The 18,424-nt window shown below is 52.3% G+C and overlaps 1 protein-coding gene across 1 annotated transcript in view; it reads right to left on the minus strand.

The window, feature by feature from the left end:
- Positions 1-878: 878 nt before the first annotated feature.
- LOC131094589 (zinc finger protein 883-like) overlaps positions 879-18,424 on the minus strand; it is a 49,475-nt gene continuing 31,929 nt past the window's right edge. The window contains exons 3-8 of the mRNA XM_058042246.1: positions 7,097-7,739; positions 3,329-3,468; positions 2,607-2,768; positions 2,325-2,415; positions 1,690-1,788; positions 879-1,086 (exon numbers count right to left, since the gene is read on the minus strand). Coding sequence (XP_057898229.1) covers positions 879-1,086; positions 1,690-1,788; positions 2,325-2,415; positions 2,607-2,768; positions 3,329-3,468; positions 7,097-7,739 — 1,343 coding nt within the window. The remainder of the gene's footprint in view (positions 1,087-1,689; positions 1,789-2,324; positions 2,416-2,606; positions 2,769-3,328; positions 3,469-7,096; positions 7,740-18,424) is intronic.

Below are 18,424 nucleotides of genomic sequence, written 5' to 3' on the forward strand. Positions count from 1 at the left end.
AGGAGTAGGAGATTACTCCTACTGGCTTCTCCTCCGAAGCCAGTAAGAGGAAGGGCTAGGTACTCCGATATTGTGGCTGACTCCAAGGTCGGTTGCTTGCGAAACAGAAGGTGGATGCTTGTCGGCTCTGTCCCTAGGTGTTTCAAGGCGAGTTTCCTGCCTTTCATGATGAGGTTAGCGATGCATTCGATTCCTGGGGAAAAAGCATGGGCAGGTCTTCCAAGAACCACCCATTGGATCGGTCGAGCCTTTTCAGAAGGTCCTTGAGCCAATGCTTCCACTCCCCCCTTCAGTGTAAAGTGGACGTATAGGTGCAGGGGCATGGCTGGGTTCCACCTGGCAAGTGTGCCAGCGGTCATCTGGCTTTCGATGAAGTCGAGGGAGCTCGTTGCCTGCGGTGTCAGCTCCTTGGGTTCCCAGGGGTGCTTTCCTTTCAGGAGGTCATATAGAGGGTCCATGACCTCGGGAGGGATCAGGACGATGTTGCGAAGCCACTGCAGTGATCCCACCAGGCGTTGCACGTCGTAGAGTGTTTTGATGTCTCGACTGACCTTCACCTCGGGGGGTGTCATGTAGGAGCTTGTGATCCCTACTCTCAGGAAGGTCACGTAGGGTCCTCTCTTGATCTTTGCGCTCGCGATCTCGAAGCCGTTGGCCTGAAGCGTTTCCGTGATTGTGGACACCAGGTGATCTACTTGGCTTGCTGATGGTGCTGCAACTAGGATGTCATCCATGTACTGAATGATGGTTGCATTGGGATAGGAGTGTCGGACTGGCATCAGTGCTTTGTCCACAGTGATTTGGCATATGACAGGGCTGTCTACCAGACCTTGTGGTAATAGTCTCCATTGGAAGCGGAGGTTGGGCCACTCGCCGTTTCAGAATGCCACGGAAAAGGCGAATCGTTCTCTGTCCTCAGGGTGCAGAGGTATTGAGAAGAAACAATCCTTGATGTCCAGCACCACGCACGGCTGCCCTGCGGGAATGGCTGAGTTCGTGGGTAGCAGTGTCTGGACTGGACCCATGGGTCGGATCATGTTGTTCACTTCTCTCAGGTAGTGGATGAGGCGATATCCTTCTCTGGACCTTTTGTGGATCACGAATACAGGGGTGTTCCATAGGCTGGTGGAGGGTTCTATGTGACCCTTTTGCAGTTCGCGGTCGACCAGTTCCAGCAAGGCTGCCGCTCAAGGCTCTGTCAGGGGCCACTGCTCGACCCATACGGGGTCTGATGATTTCCAGGTCAATTTGATTGGCAGCGGAGGGTGTACGGCAGTGGCCCTCAGGATAAATTTTTAATCCGAAATCCTAGCATGGAAAGAACGTCCCTTCCTAACAGGGGTGGAGAATTTTGCAGTATGTAGGGATAAATCGTGACTGTCTGTTCTGGTCCCTTTTTCGTATGAAGTGTTATAGCCACCAGCTGGGTGCTTTTCCATGCCCAGGACTGCCCTCCCACTCCGTTCACTGGAGGGACTTCTTTGAATTGCCAATGTCCGGGCCAATGTGCTTGGGGAATAATCATACAGTCTGATCCCGTGTCTGCCCAGAACTGAAACCCTATGACGTGGGGATCCTGGCTGCCATAAAGGCGGCATGTCCCCCACACCATCAGGGGTTCCTTTCCTATTCTCATGGCCAAGGCCACCCAGGGATCCTGCTCTGGCGCGTCTCCTGCTGGCCCTGTACCACCGGTGCAGGTTGTGGTAGTAGGGGGTGCGAGGGTACTGAGGGTGCTGCATAACTCTGCCATTGCACCATAGGCGGGGATGCAAAATTGACTGCTCCCTGTGGGGGCATGGGGTATGAGGGTCCCCTGCCCCACTGGGGGTTGCTGTAGCTGGGCCGCTGCATATTCCAGGTGGGAGGGGGCTGGATGCAGCCCAGCTGCCTCCTCCCTCTCCTGTTTCCCTGAAGCCTGGATCGGCATTCCTTAGCTAAGTGCCCCTTCCTTCCACATGCCCAGCACGGTCCCCTAAATCCCCCTTGGTGTGGTGGAGCAGTTGCTCATAGGCATCTTGGCTGGGGGCAGTTTACTGCCAAGTGGCCTGCATGGCCACACCTAAGGCATGACATGACACTGGTTATTGCAGTGTGAACTGCTGCTTGGATGGGAGCTAGGTGTTCCTCCTTTGCAACGTGTCTGATCATGGCTGCTATATTAGACCCAGATGGCAGTGACCTTAAAATGTCTTTGGTGGCTGAGTTGCATTGCTGGCGTAGGCAGTCTGCCAGCACGGGACCCTTAGCCTCTGAGGGTAATGAGGAGGAATCTAATGCTGCCTGAAGCCTGTCCACAAACTGAGTGAAGCTCTCACTCTTACTCTGTTTTATAGTTGACCATGGTGAAGGTTTGGCTACTACTTTGGAAGTAGCACAGATGGCTTCTTGGGCAGCCCGGGTGGTTGTCATAACCTCATGGGCCCGCAAGCCCTCAGCCTGGGCCTGGGGGGTAATCATAGTGGGGTCTCTGCCCATCAACCTCTGTATGGTGGAACCGTGCAGTGGATGGTCAGGTCCCGTTATCTGGGCTAGCTCCTTTGTGCATTGATCCTCCCACTCTTGTTTGAAAACAATCATCCCCGCGCCATCGAAAATCATCCTACACGTCTGCTTAATATCAAAGGGCAACATATCATCCCCTCCAAAAACGTCATCAATGAGTGTGGTAACAATGGCAGAATTAATTCCCTTGTCTGCAATCGCTTTAATGATTTCCTGGACATCCTTTGGATTAACCGGGGAATAGGTCCTTCGTTGGTTTTTGCCTGCCCCCCCCACACGGACCGGGAACACCAGATTGGCAGACGGGGCCCATTCCGTGCAAGCTATCTTTATTTTCCGCCAATCTGTAAGCGGGGTCCGGTCTTTCTTTGATAACCCCTTCACCCACGCGGGAGCACTGCGACTAGAGACCTTATATGCCGCTGCTCACACTCTGTTAAAGCTAGAATAAGAATCGGAGTCCTCTGATTCCCTCTCGAGCATAGAGCTCGAGACTGAGTCGGAGTCGGAGGTCGAATGACCGAGCATTTCCAGGCTGCTCTGCCTTTTTCTCGGGCTCCGACCCCGCCCCTTCCTGCAGGGGTCGGGCCGTTCCCTCCCCCTGGGGTCCCCCCGCCTCCAACTGGGGGAGGTCCCTTCCCTATAAGGACCTAATTTGAATAGAGTGCTCTGATTGGTCTTACGCTCCACCCTTTCTCCCTGCTCGTCCGCGCACGCGTTGTTAAGCAGGCTGACTGCGTTTCCGCCCCCCGCCTCCTCCCTTCCGCCCTTGCCACACGGTTCGGCGCCATTTTCAAACGCAATGGCGGGGGCGAGTTTTTACCAATCCCTGTGGGGTCCAACAATCCGGCAGCGTTCTGCGCCTCCTCCGCGAGTCCCTGCCAGAACACCCGGGTGTGTTCCCCCCCCTCCGATGGTGAGTCCACTCGCTGAGGGGGTCCCGGCAACCGCGCCTCCTTGCGTCTGCCCGGATCAAGAAGCTCCGCGGTCTGTGTTGCCGCACCCACCTCGAGCTGCGGCGTGGCTAATAAACAGGTTTCTGCGGCTTTCCAGGTTTCTTGCTCTTGTCAAGCTTTTTGCAGAGCCTGGATAACTCTGCCCCACGATTTTAGGGCTTTCCCTGACCCCGAGGACATAGTGTCCTCCGCCAGAGCTTTTGTACAATTATCCCACACCCCTGGGTGTAAAATATCCACAGGGCTTTCTATAGCCCCAAGCTTAATCAATATCGGCAATGTGAGAGTCATATTTCTAATTTTACATTCTATACCCCATTGTGCATGCATTTCTGATACGACCTTCGTGATAGCATCCATGCTCGTCGCTGGTCCGAGGGCGTCCCCTCCGCTGCACTAGGCCAGCTGTGCAGCCGCCGTCCTCTGTCCAGGAGAATCCCCGTTCCCCGGGCGCAGATCGGCTCCCGGGTTTCAGCACCAGTTGTTGCCTTCTGATATAAGGCAAGGCGACCTGGTTCTGAGGAACAGCACGGCAACCCAAACTCTCCAGGGTCGCTCGGGCCAAGGAGCACGCAGACACCAATGTGGTGGATGGCCCAAAGGGCCTTTATTATCTCATCTATTTTCTCCCAAATCTTGCCATTACAGAAAAAGGGTCAATATCTTTAAAATGAATGAAGGTGGATTTACATTTGTTAGAAGGAAAAAATATTTTACAATTATGAAAGTGGCATGAAACTGCACCTGATTTTCTAGAGAATTGGATGCCCCATCCCAGGAATTGCCCAAGAGCGGGAGCTTTGTGTAGCCTGACCCAGTGAAACCCTCCCCAACCAAAGAACAGAATTCCTGTAGTGTGGGTTCTCTGATGTGCTGGGTGCCCTCACAACGCTTCTGGCCAGAATATCCGCTGGGGGCAACCAGGCTGCTGCAGCGGCAGTGACCTCACAGCCATCACCATGGCAGCCCTGTCCCCTGGGCCTGGCTCTCCCCTTTCCTCTGCCCCTGCCTAGGCTCTGCTGGCATGAAGAGTTTTGTCATTAATATCTTGTCCCCAAGGTGCTGGGGCCAATGGCTTCCCAGTCAGGATCCTGGAGCAGAAGTGGCTTTTCAGAGCCCAGCCAGGAATGAGCCCTGAGGCAGCAGCTCTGCAGTGGTTCCCACCAGGCCAGGCTGCCAAGGGAGGCTTCTGGCCATGGCCTGCAAGCAGCTGCTGCTGCCAAGGTGCCTTTGGTGCCTCAGGCTCTCCCTGGCACAGCTGCCAGCATGGCACTCTGCCCTTGTGCCCGAGCCCTTCCCTGTGCTGGGGCTGGCCTGGGGCTTTTCCTGCAGTGGGACCTGCCCTGCCCATGGCACAGGAAAGGCAGTTCCTGCTGGAGCAGGAAGTTCTGCCTGCAATGGGCTCCAACAGCTCCAGCAAGGCCCTGTTGACTTCAAAATTTCTTCCCAGGGAAGAATATTCTAATTGTTAGAGCTCCAGTGCTGTGGAGGAAATAACTCTGATCAAGATCTTTCTGTCTAAGCATGATCAGAATCAATCAGAGCTGTATTTTTAGAAATCTCTCTGGTATTCCATCATGAATCCTGTGGGACAAATTGCATTAAAGTTCAATTCCACCTGTCCAATCTTTTGCCCCTTTGTCAATGTCTGGGGCTGGGATTGGATCCAGCCACCCCCAGTCTCCTCTCTGAGATAGAACTTAAGAAGTCTAGAGTTCAATGGTGGCTGCTGTGTCCCATTTCTCCATCCCATGACTCAGCAGGAGTTTCTCCAATAAAGAAACAAAGCTTTTGCCTGCAGCTCCCACTCTGCCCATGACAGGAACCCCTGTGAGTGTCTGAGACATCCTGAGACTTGGGCAGCCTGGAGACTCCTGGGATGTCACCGTGAAGCCCCCGTGATTGCCTGTGACAGATCGGTGCATTTGCAGCCCAAGGTGCCTTGGGATGTCACCATGGAATGGCTGTGACTGCCTCTGACCACAGGGCTCTTCATCATCCCCAGAAAGCCCTGGGAGGTGTCCATGGAGCCCCTGTCTCTGTGTGTGACATTCCAGCTCTTGAACGGCCTGGAGACTCTTGGAAAGTCCCCATGTGTTGCTATAGGACACAAGAGAACACAAGCTCACACCGCTGTTCTCATGGTGAAAAAAAAGTAAGTTTATTTTCTGACTCCAACATTTATAGTTTTCCAAGAGTGACAGTGGATTGGAGGGTGACTGTGCCACCTCTCCAATGACACTGGACAAACCAAGACTCCATCAACTTTCTCCTCCTCCATAAAGGAATGCAAAACGATGAGTTATTTACAGCAAGTGTGTGAGAAAGTTTGCTACAAGAATGTCAATATCTTAGAAAATCTTAAAAAATCAGGGCACCTCCCATGGAACTCCTCTGAGTGCCTGTGGCAATTCAGTTAATTAGAAGGCACCCATCACCAGAACCCATTGCTCTGGACAGTTTCCATGGCTACCCTCGCCAGCCCCCTGTTGCCATGGTCAGTTTCCATGGCAACCATCACTAAACCCCTTTTGTCTGGACAGTTTCCATGGCAACCATCACCAGCCCCCTGTTGCTAAGGTCAGTTTCCATGGCAACCATCACCAGCCCCCTGTTGCTATGCTCAGTCCCCTGGCAGCTCCATGGAGACCCCATGCCAAGGGTGGTTGCCATGGACACCAGATCAGGCCTGCAGCCACAGCCTGTTGCCATGGCAACCATTGGCAGCCCCATCCCCAGGCTCATGGGATCCCAGAACCACAGAATTGGCTGAGCTGGGAGGGATTCATCAGGATCCTCCAGTCCAACTGCTGGCCTTGCACAGGACACCCCAACAATGCCAGCCTGGGCCTGCCAGTGCTGTCCAAACACTGCTGGAGCTCAGAGAGCCCTGGAGCTGGGACCATTCCCTGGGGAGCCTGGGCAGGGCCCCAGCAGCCTCTGGGCAAAAACCTTTTCCTGACAGCCAACCTGAGCCTGCCCCGACTCAGCTGCAGCCATTCCCTCCACTCCTGTCCCTGGGCATCAGTGTTGTTGCCATGGCCACCAGGGCTGGGACCAGCTGGGATGCTCGGTTTCCAGGGGCTGGGGTTCAGGAATGGGATTCCCCAATTTCCTGCTCCTGCTAAAACCACGCTGCCCTCACTGCCCTCCCACCTCCCATGGAAAGCACAAAAGGCGAAGATCCCAGCCTGGGATGAGAACAATTTATTGGGAACAGCAACCAGATAAGGAACAAACAGGAACAGCAACAACACTGGTAACAGGAGGGATCAGAAAAACTACTTAAAGGGGAAACTACAACACCACTGACTGTCTCTTTCCAGCCACATATTCACTCCTGCCTGGAAAGGACACCCTTCTCTCAAGGGGAGAGAGTCCCTTTCCTGCCTCTGGCATTGACCTGAAGCAGCAGTGAAAATAATGACATGGCATTAGCCAGACCCTCATGTTCTTCGATCCCACATCATGTCGTTGGCAGGGGCAGGAAAAGGGACAGGAGTTTTGCCAGTAAGGCTCACAGGGAACATGGAGCACCAGCGTTCTTCCCAACTTGGGTTCTTCAATGGGAGATGAAGCTGGAGCTGTGCACAAAGCTCCTCCTGCAGTTAGGGCATTTGCAGGGCTTCCCTTACTGGTGCCTCTGTTGGTGTTTGGTCAAGGCAGAGCTCCGGCTGAAGCTCTTCCCACACTGGGGACACTCGTAGGGCCTCTCCCTGGTGTGAATGCACCGGTGGGTGACAAGGTGGGAGTTTTGCTTGAAGCCCTTCCCACAGTCAGGGCAGCGGAAGGGCCTCTCCTCTGTGTGAATCCGCTCATGCAGAAGGAGATGGGAACTGGTCTGAAACCTCTTCCCACACTGGGGACACTCGTAGGGGCTCTCCCCAGCATGGATGCGTTGATGGATGATGAGGTGGGAGTTTTGCTTGAAGCCCTTCCCACATTCAGGGCAGCGGAAGGGCCTCTCCTCAGTGTGAATACGCTGGTGCAGGATGAGATGGGAGCTGATCCGAAACCTCTTCTGACACTTGGAACACTCATAGGGCCGTTCCCAGGTGTGGATGCGTTTGTGGGTAACGAACTCAGAGCTGCACCTGAAGCCCTTCCCACATTCCCCACACTCATAGGGCCATTGCCTGGCGTGGATCATCTGGTGGCGGATCAGGGTGCTGCTCCAGCTGAAGCTCTTCCCACACTCCAAGCACTTGTAGGGCTTCTCTCCATCGTGAAGCTGCTCATGCACCACCAGCTCCGAGCCCTGGCTGAAGCTCTGTCCACCTTCCTGGCCCAGGGTGGGTCTTTCCTCCTCAGAGCAACCCGGGCTGGGTTTGGTGGCACTCGTCCTGTGGGACCTCTGGGACTTTTCCTCCCCATTGGATTCATGCGCGGTGGAGCTGCTCAAAGTGGCCTCTTCCACCAGGTTCTGCTCTGGAGATTTGTCCGCCCTGGTCTCCATCCTCAGCTTCTTGTCTGGGGGAGGAAGGACAAAGAGAGGATGAGATTTGCCTCTGTGCCAGAGGGAAGGGGAAGGAGATGTCCCCAGTGCTTCCCCAGCAGGACGGCATTGGCAGTAGGGTTGTCCTCAGCCGGCAGCTGTGCTGGGCTGGGAGATGAAGGAGGAGAGAGGGGGAAAGGGGCACTGACGTCCTCCTCACCCGCCTGGGTATCCTGGGGCATTGTCTCGGTTTGAATAGACAGGTGTTTGCTAAGGAAGGCAAGAGGCTCCCTTGAAATGGAAAATGTAAACCCTCCCCCTCTGAATTATTATAATCTTGAAATTAAGGTTGTCTCAGGCAAAAATATGGGACTAGGAAAAACAGTTATTGACTAGGAAAATTTTAAAAATACAAATGCAGCTGTACAAAAAAAACCCACTCACCAAGTCTGGATACGACCTGACACTCTGTGGGTCAGGGCCCTGATAGCAATCCTGTTAAATAGTGCCTGCAGTCCTCCTGCAGTGACAGGTGTGGCTCTGTTGAAGCAAGGATCCTGTAGAAGGGTGGCGCTTTTCTCTGAAGGTTCAGTGGTGGTGGTGTTGGGCCTGGTCTTCCTCTGGGAATTCTGTGGATAAGAAAGCTGCTCCTCTGACAATCCTGTGGGAAAGGCTGGCTATGGGGTCCCAAGGCTGAGCTTATATCCAGGCAGGAATGCTTGGCTCCTCCCTCTGGGCGGAGCATCTCATAATGGGATGATATACTTTTTATCAGTCATACAGTGACACTCAATGGCCCATTAAGAGAAGATATTTCCCAGAGGGAGCATTGGTTGTAGAAGAGATAAAAATAACTGCTCAATTAACAGATGATACCTGCCCCACTTCTAACAGATGGGAATTGATGACAAACCCTCAGCTACATCTTGCAACCTAAAACAGCAATCTTCATCTTCCTCACAGCCTTCTCCTCCATGCCACCAACGACTGGGAATGGAAACTCCTGGTTCAGATAAAACAAGGGATGAGAACATTGAGATTGAATGTCCCTCTGCCCAAGTCCATCTCTAGAAGCCACCAGCCACTGGGCTCCATGAAAACCTCCCAAGATTCAGCCCTGAAAATGCTTCTCAGGAGTTGCCTGTCTCTGCTCTCTCCCCTGTGGTGTTTGAGGATTGCCCCCTGTCCCAGCTGTTGTGGGACATGCTTGTATTGGGGGTCCCCTGTCTCCTTGGTTCCCACCCTCCCCAAGCTGCTGGGAGTCCCAAGAATCAAAAAGCTCCTCCCTTTTCCATCTCCCAGTTTAGGGATGCTGGGGCGTTTTGGGATCCTAGGGTCCCTTCTCCCCTCATTCTTTGCTCGGGGCTGTAGCGGCTCCAAGGAGTTCCCCCTGCCCCTCTCCAGGCTCTTGAGGCTCCCGCCAATGGCGGTGCTCCCCCCTCTCTGGGCTCCCCACTTTGGGCTCCTGGGGGACACAGAGCTCTACTCCTCCAGGCTGCCTCTGCTGGTAGCCGCTACTGGCACCCCCCGATGTCCCCCCATGGTGCCTTTTCTGCTCAGATTTGGAGTTCTACATTCTACAATCAACCCCCCCCCCAAAAACCCAACCCAGGGACCCCCCAGGATATCTGGGCCAAGCTCCACTTCCCTGGTCACCTGTGGGATGGGGGTGATGATCCCACACGTGGGGGCTTCGAATTCAGGGAGTGCTCAACCTCGTGGTTCCTTCTGCTTTCCCTGATCCTCCTTTGTCCCTCCTCTTCTTCTTCCTCCCACTCCTCCTCTTCTGCCCCTTCTCCACCTCCTCCCTAAGCCGTTCTCCTACTTTCATCACTTCTTGCTATCCTCCTTCTTCCCCCCTCTTTTCTCCCTCCTCCTCCTCCCCCAGCGGGAGCCACGCCCTCGGTGCCCATTCCCACAGCCCTCGCAGCCCGCGGCAGGAGCAGGGAAGGAGCCGGGACAGGTCAGGATGGGCAGCACGGCGCTCTCAGCTGCTCCCAGCCGCTGTGGGCAGGGGGAACACGGCCCGGCCCAAAGGAGAGGCAAACTGGGAAAACTGGGGGCTGAACATCCAAACTGGGCCTCGCTGGGGACCCTGCCTGGGAACTGCCAGCCCTTGGGGTTCCTCTTGGGAGATCCAGGAGGGGCGAATGCAGAGAGGGCTGGGGGATCCCAGGAATGGCATCACTGGGAGGGACTGAGCTGTACTGGGATCATACTGGGATCATACAGGCAGTGACTGGAATTGTACTGGGTTTGTACTGACATCATTCTGGGATCATATTGGGAGCAGCTTGACCCATGCCGGGGGAGACTGTGATCACACTGAGGAGACTGGGATCATAGTGGGATCATAGTGGGATCATACCGGGACTGCATAAGAGCCTGCCAGGTGCAATTGTGACCCTGTTGGAGGCAAATGGGATATACTGGGAGCAAGTGGGATCATGCTCTGGGTGACCAGGAGCAGCTGTGAGCCACTGGGATCATGCCAGCAGCAAGTGGGAGGAACTGGGGGTGATTGGGTGCATGCTGGGCATCATTGGAAGCAACTGGGCTTCTACTGGGATGAACTGGGATCATACTGGGAAGGACTGGGAATATGCTGGAAGGAACTGGGATACACTGGGAAAGACTGGGAGAGACTGGAACAAAAGTCAGGGTGAAAGGGAGCAAGTGGAACCATGCGGGGCACAAGTGGTTCATACTGGCAGCAACTGGGACCACAGTGGGCTCATTTCTGCATCATACTGGGACTGACTGGATTAACACTGGGAGTTTCTGAGAGTGACTGGGAAACACAATGCACATCATCCCTGGACTGGGGGTGACTGGGAGCAAATGGGAGCACACTGGGAGCAAATGGCATCATACTGGGATTGAATGGGTTGATCTAGCTGGAGGCAAATGGCACCATCCTGGGACGGCTTGAAAGTAACTGGGATTATTCTGGGACCATACTGGGAGTGCTGGCATGTGACAAGGATCATACTAATACATAAAATTTTAATAGCCAATGCAAATTTTATTTCAATATCTTTGATTTGAAAGAAGGTGAGGAAGCAGTGCTGGGGGACCGGGGAGTCACTGCTCCACTCACGGCACACAGCACTTACAAATTCAGTAAAGTATATGTACTATTTTGAAGCCTACAAAGCGTTTTCCAATGTTAATACATGCTTGGTTAATACAAATGAGTAAATATCAATAAGCTGGAATCAGCAATTGCATCATCTTTCCAGGTGGTTGTTGGCTTCCTGTCCTTCTTGTGCTCGTCTGGAGGGAGGCCCCTTCACTGCTGTCTGCTACATGATTTTGTTAAGCTTTTTATTATACATATGCATTTAGTTGCATTGCAGTCCCCTTAGCTTTACCACATCTTCCTTGATTTTATTCTTAGCATCAGCCATCTTTCTACCTCATCTCTTTGCTTTACCATACTTCCCCTACTTTGAAGCTTTATTTGGCTAGAGAAAGTTTCAAAACCCTTCTTTGTATCTATCCCAAAGAATGCATCCATTTTCTACACAGCAGATACAAGCATTTCTGATTCCATTGCTGATTGAGACAAATCACAAAAACATTTTTCACAATATTGCACACCAAACTGATGATGTGGGGGTCTGCTTCCCTTTCCTGTAGGGCATGTAGAATGTGCTGCTGGCTTATGGTGTCAAAAGCCTTGGTGATGTCCACAAATACAACACCCTGGGGTTTGTGTTCTCCTTTTGCTGACCGAATAATGATTTGCAGGAGTTTCAGGTTTTCACAGCATCCCACTGCTCTTACAAAGCCTCTTGGCCTTGGGATGAGGGGACAAGCCTTGGTCAGTTTGGCTGTTAAAATGCTGGAGAACAGTCTTAGCAAGATGGAACTGTTTGGGATAGGTTTCCAGTTGTTAATTTCCTTTAGGTGCTCTGGTTTGGTTGACTTAGGAATCAAAACAGTCCTGCAACCCCTCACCATGTCTGGGTTAACCATAAGCTGAAGATCTCTGTGGCCCAGGAGTTCTTTGGGTTCCCTTTCCTGAGGTTTTGCTCATCTCCTGCCCATTTTTCTCAATTTCTTTTGCTGTAATTAATTCTCTGAAAGCACCATTGTCGGCTTTCCCATTAGTTTGGAAGTTCCCAAGGCTATCAACTGTTCTCATATGGCTTTTAAAATTGAAAAATGTTCGATGGGTATGATTTCACAGGACAAACACTGTGTCATTCAGGATAATTTTAGCAAGTTTTCCCCTATCTAGATGGAACAAGTCCTGGACAAAAAGAAAATTACCTTTCTTAGCTGCTCTTCTTTTCATCCATTTTTGAAAAGGTCCTGTTGTTCCTTTTTCCTGGGTCCCCATTTTTCCTTTATCTCTGGTTGCTATTCTTATCTGGCTGATTGATTCAAAGCATCAGGAGCATTCCTGTGCTGATTGATTGACTGTTGATTGCATCTCCTGGCCATCTAGGAAGTGCTTGAATGCCTGTGGGAAGATGTTAATTGTCTCAGCTGATACCATTCACTGAGGGTTCTGAGATAATGGGCCTGCAGCTGCCCCTCACTCTGTCACTTGCTGTTTCCCAACTGTTGTTATCTTTATCAGGGTGGTGACTCATCTTGGGATCTGTTTTCCTTCCAGCAGCTGCTCTCCCAAGCATCTGACTCCTCCCAAGATCTTTGTCCAAGTCCATTCTCAGGCCCTCATGTGATGTCCTGGTTTGATGAGTCATCCCTGTTTCTTTATCTACATTCTCAGCTGGTTTCTTGGGCAGCAATCTCCTTTTCTCCTTGCTTTGTTTAGCTGTTTTGCTTGTGATGAGTGTCCTGCAATGAGTCTATTGATGTTCTTGCTCCCCGCAAACTGAGCCTCCAATCTTATCAGAAGTTCATCCTCCTCTTTAGTCCAGCATCTTTTGTGGGCTCCTTGGTTGGAAGTCTCTTTTGGGTGGGAAAGCAACCCTTTCCTGATTTCTAACCAATAAATGTGCCAATCTTTTGTGTTGTCCCAGAAAATTTTCATCTTGAAGTCCATGCTGCATTCCTCACATATCCACTCCCTGCCTGGAGCCATTTCTGCTGTTCTCCTGCATTTAGGAAAGTGACAAACAATACTATGATTATTACTCTTCTCTTTTCCACAGAGCGCACTGAAAACAAACCCTCCTTTTTCCATGGGTTACCCTCAGATGTTCAATCAAGCCCAACACAAAGTTCACCTGGGTACCACAGCAAGGATAAGGTGGATTTTTTTATTAGGAACAGTCACAGTAAGGATGTCTTCCAGTGTCTGTTCCCGCGGTTCATTGTCTGAGCTGGGGATGTCGCCAGCTTGGTGTCGTTCTCTGGCTCAGCAGGCCATGTTTCTGGTGTGCCCTCCATCTCCCAAGTGCTGTTTCTCTTCCCGCTGTCAACCACAAACAATTCACAGTTCCTCAGAAGGCAGGTCTTCAGTCCCACACTTGGCCGTGGTGCAAGCTGTTCATAGACCTCAGGCAGCCTGCTCAAACCCTCCCAGCTTGTGGGAAAATGAACACATTCAAAGTTATTCACTAAAAACTCATATTTATAAAACCCCAAGTTCACCAGCGTAGCCAGTCCATAGTCTGCCAAAATGGAGGGTTCTGATGGTAAACTTTTAGGCACTAGGTCTACCTAGTTTTTAGACAAGAGGTCTACCTGCTTTTTAGAAAATAAAGTCATCAAATTTCCCTTACAAAATTGAGACAAATTATCCACTTTAAGACCCTGCGACACCAAGGCTACCTAGTCACATTTAGAGGTTTGTTGTTAAAGTGGTTCCCCATTTTACGGACCTGGATAGTTAATTTGCCACAATTTTAGGGGAGGTAGAATAAGAATGGTAGTGGACCCCTAAGGCTGTAGCAATCTTTTGCCCACTTTCAAAGTCGGATGTTGCAGTGTGATGTTGGAATTAAATCCCAATACTCTGGAGCCAGGTTTTGGGCAAAAAGCCACATAGCTCTTACTGTAAATTTGTTTCAGGAAGATGAAATTTCAACCGGGGGATGTTGAACTGGCCATCCCCACTGCCTCTGTGCTGGGGCAGAGATCGATTGGGTTACATTACACAGGATATCCAGCAGGACCACGAGGAGGTGCAATCTCTGCAGCAAGGCCCAGTTTGTAACTATACTCTCAAAAACTGCCTTAGGAGAGTCATAGTTGCTACTGCCATTTGCCTGCACTTCACTGAATTTCTTAACTTTGACATTCAGAGCACTGGGCAGAAATCACATTGCATCAACACCCACCTCAGGCCTTTGTGATGCTTTGTTTTAATTAAACAGTCAGATTGCCCTGGTTTGCACCAGTTCTAAGCTGGCTGCTTGGTGCTGGCCCAGGTGGGGCACTGGCCCAGGGAACCCCCCCAGGGACCTTCCCCTGCACAAACCTCTCGGCCGACACCTTTTCACAGCAGTCGACAGCAGGACATGGAGCGACAGATACAGCTTGATGGTAGCCATGTGTTCCACAGCAGCTGGGAGCCTCACAGCAGCCAGGTACAGCTTGGCAACAGGCACAGGCAGCTCCATAGCAGCCAGGAATGGCTCCTCAGCCAGGCACCCCCTTACAGTGCCAGGGCGCTCTCCCGCCGGGGCCCGGCACTATCTCGCCATGGCTGGGCACAGCTGTAGGGGCGCTTTCAGTCACAGCAAAGCACAGAGAGGTGGTTCCACCGCAGGCAGAGATGGCTACAGGGGCAGCCGCATGGCACAGAGGAGCTGGAATCTCACAGGGGACAGGCACTGCTTCTGAGATCTCAGTTGGTATGGCAGGCCTGCCGCAGGGGCAGCAAAACCCGCTCGATGGCCGGGCACTGTCCTGCAGGAGCAAGGTGTCTCACAGTGGTGGCAGCTGGGTGCTTTGCAGCGGCTGCAGGGGCAAAGCGCCTCCCTGCTGCTACCAAATGCTGCTTCTGGTGTTCCAGCTATGGCAGCAGGGCACAGCAGAGTGGCAGAGTGCCTGTTCAATGTGGCTCTACAGCATGACGTCTCTCCACCCTCTGGATCAGCAGCACTGCACTCCATTGACAACCCGCGCTGCTCTTGGCCAGTTTCAGCAGTTTCTGCCAGCAGGGCAGAACAAGGGGCAGCAGAGGGCACAGCAGCACAGCAGCCAGTCCTTTCAGGAGTCTTGGCAGCCACGGCAGGGCATGGAGGGGCTGCAGGGTGCTCATTTAACACAGCCAGGCTGCTTGGGTCGCCTCCAGCACTGAGCCCGGGGACGGCACACTCAGCTGACAGCGCCCTCTCATCCGGGGCAGCGGCACGGCCCCGGGTGACCAGGGGACATCCTTCTGGGCAAACACCTCTGCCAAGGATGGCAGCACAGTCCTGGGGGCAGCAGGGCACACCCTGGGCAGGTCACCTTCACCTGGGGAGGCTCCACAGCTCTGCCTGGTGGCCTCCTGGTGGGCTGTGCCTTCTGCACTCATCCTCTTCCCTCGCTCACCCAGCACAGCGTCTGCTCTCCCTGCTGCCTCCCCCAGCGCCCTGCTTTCACTGTTAGCCTTGGTGGAGACCCAGTGAATGCCCCAACTTTCCCCTCCTTGTGACATTGCAGCTGTGGAAGCCCCATGTCCCTCTCTCTCTGACACCACACCAGTGGCTGCCCCAACCTTCCCCTGTCTGTGATACCACAGTGGTGACAGCCCCAAAGTTCTCCCAGTGACACTACTGCTGTGGCAGCCCCAATGTCCCCTTCTCTGTGGCACCACAGCAGTGGAAGCCCCAAAGTTCTCCTCTCTATGACACTGCAGAGGTGGACAGCAAAAGTTCTACTCTCTATGGTAGCAACAGAGTGGCAGTTCCAACATTTCCCTGTCTGTGACTCGTCAACATTTGCAGCCCCAGTGTTTCCCTGTCAGTGACACCCCAATGGTGGAAACCTCAGTGTTCCCCTCTCGGTGACATGACAGCAGTGGCAATACCAATGTCCCCCTGTCTATGACACCAAAGCAATTGCAACTCCAGCTTTTCCCTCTCTGTGACACCGCAGAAGTGGCAGCCCCAAATACTCTCCTGTCTTTGACACCACAGCAGTGACTCCCCCAACATTCCCCTCTGTGATACCACTGCATTGGCAGTCCCAACATTGACTTCTCTGTGGCACCACAGCAGTGGCAGCCCCAAGATTACCCTGTCTTTGAGCCCACAAGGATGGCAGCCCCAACATTCCCCTCTCTGTGACACTACAGCAGTGGAAGCCCCAATGTTCCCAATGTTCTCCTCTCTATGACAACACTGCACTGGCAGACCCAGTGTTCCTTTTTATGACACCACAGCAGCAGCCACCCCAACATTCCCCTCTCTGTGACACCACAGCAGTGGCAGTCCAAGTGTTCCCCTCTCTGTGACACCACAGCTGTGGCAGTCCTGTTGTACCAGTCTCTGTGACACCACAGTGTAGTTGCCTGAACGTTCCCCTCTCTGTGACACTGCAGCTGTGGCAGCAGCACTAGAACAGAAGCAGCAGCCATGGAACAACAGGGGAGCAGGGGAGGAGCAGAGAAGGAGCAGTGGAACAGTGGGAGATGAGCAGTGTTGGAGCAGCAGGGGAGCAGAGGAACTGTGCTGAAACAGCACAGCACGGCTTTTGAGCAGCAGTGGAGTGAGCATGGAAAAGGCAGAACAGTGGTGGCACAGGAGCTACAGCCATGGAAGAGTGGTGGCGCAGGAACAACAACCATGGAACAGTGGTGGCACAGGAGCTACAGCCATGGAACAGTGGTGGCACAGGAGCTACAGCCATGCAATAGTGGTGGCACAGGAGCTACAGCCATGGAATGGTGGTGGCACAGGAACTACAGCCATGGAACAGTGGTGGCACAGGAACTGCAGCCATGGAACAATGGTGGCACAGGAACTACAGCCATGGAATGGTAGTGGCACGAGAGCTACAGCCATGGAACAGTGGTGGCACAGCCCCGCAGCTGTGGAGTGGCGCCTGAGATGCCGAAGCTGCGGGACACAGAACGGCTCCCAGTGCTGTGTCCTGCAGGAGCCGGCCCTGCACACACCTCAGGCTGAGCCAGAGCTGGGGACAGAGGCAGGAATTGCTGCTGGGCTGTGCAAGGCGTGGATCGAGTGCATTTAATGGTGACCTGGGGATTTGATCCTGCTCATTGTCGTGGCTTTTGTGCTGTCGGGACCATTCCAGTTCATCTGAAGTCATGAACTCAGGAGAAACTTGGGACAAAAGGAATCAAAGTGCCTTCAGTCCTGCTGTCTTGGTTTGGAAAGACAGGTGCCTGCTAAGGAAGGCAGAAGCCTCCCATGAAATGGAGAATGTGAACCTCCCTGCCTCCAAATTGCTATAAATTTTAAACTATGGGGGTCTCAGGCAAAAAATATGGGAGCAGAAAATAACAGTTATTTCATAGGGAAGAAAATAAATGGATAAAATCAACAATGCAGTAAACTAAAACAACACTGACAGAGTCAGAACACAACTGACACCCTGTTGGTAGCAATCCAATTGGAAATGTGGCTGCAGTCCTCCAGGAGTGTCAGGTTCTGTTGGAGCAGTGGGTCCTGTAGAAAAGGGTGTAGTCTTTCTCTGAAGATCCAGTGAAAGAAGAGGCAGCTGCTATTCCTCTGGGAAATCCAGTGGAGAAGCTGTGCTGCTATTCCAGAATCTCCATATTTTATCCAGTTAGGAATGCTTAGCTCTTCCCTCTGGGCGGAGCATCTTCCAATGGGATGCTGCAGTTTTTATCAGCCATGCAGTGACATTCAATAGCCTGTTATCGCGCAGATGTTCCCCCAGAGGGAGGAGTGACTGTGGAAGAGATAAGGAAAACTGCCATACAGATGGCAAATAGAATCCATCTTGCCTTGCAATCTGGGACACCTGCAGAGAAAGACATCTTGGTAGAAGTTGAATGATTTCTGATTTGGGAACTGAAGTGGGTCAATTATTGGCCTGTGGTTTGTTCTCATCCAGAAAGAATTGCCAAAGTACAGCAATTTGGCATTAAAAATAAGGAACATGCCTCTTCATCTTGATATTGCATATGGACTACAGAGCTATTTGTGGTCAATATGATAAGAAAACAACTGGAGATCTTTGCCTGATTTCACTCTTTCTTCCTGTCTCTGGGATTAGGCCTCCAACAGTCCCTGAAGGTCTTCTTTCCATAATCTGCTCCTCTGGAGTTGGGATGGGACAAATCAGCAGTGGGAAGAGGGAGGACAATGGACCATTACAACTGCAGACTCTGGTTTTTAGAGTCTCTGGATTTCCAGTGCTTAGAAAGTGTCATGTTTTCAACTGTCTGAACAAATCCCACATTTGTTACTTTTTCCGTGGCAGAGAACCTTCCTTTGGCCCTGTTTGGGAACTGACCCTGGGAAACACCTCAATGCAGATGCTTTTTTGTTGGCTTTGCTAAGAGATGACAAGAAAATCAGCACACATGGCAGGGATGAGAGAAAGGGAAGAAACAATTCCTTTCTTTTCTCTTTCTTGTGCTAACTCTCCTCTAGAGATTGTGCTCCAGTCAGAGACTTCCCGGGCC

This window comes from Melospiza georgiana, chromosome 30 (genome assembly GCF_028018845.1).
Source record: "Melospiza georgiana isolate bMelGeo1 chromosome 30, bMelGeo1.pri, whole genome shotgun sequence".
Classification (NCBI taxonomy): Eukaryota; Metazoa; Chordata; class Aves; order Passeriformes; family Passerellidae; genus Melospiza; species Melospiza georgiana.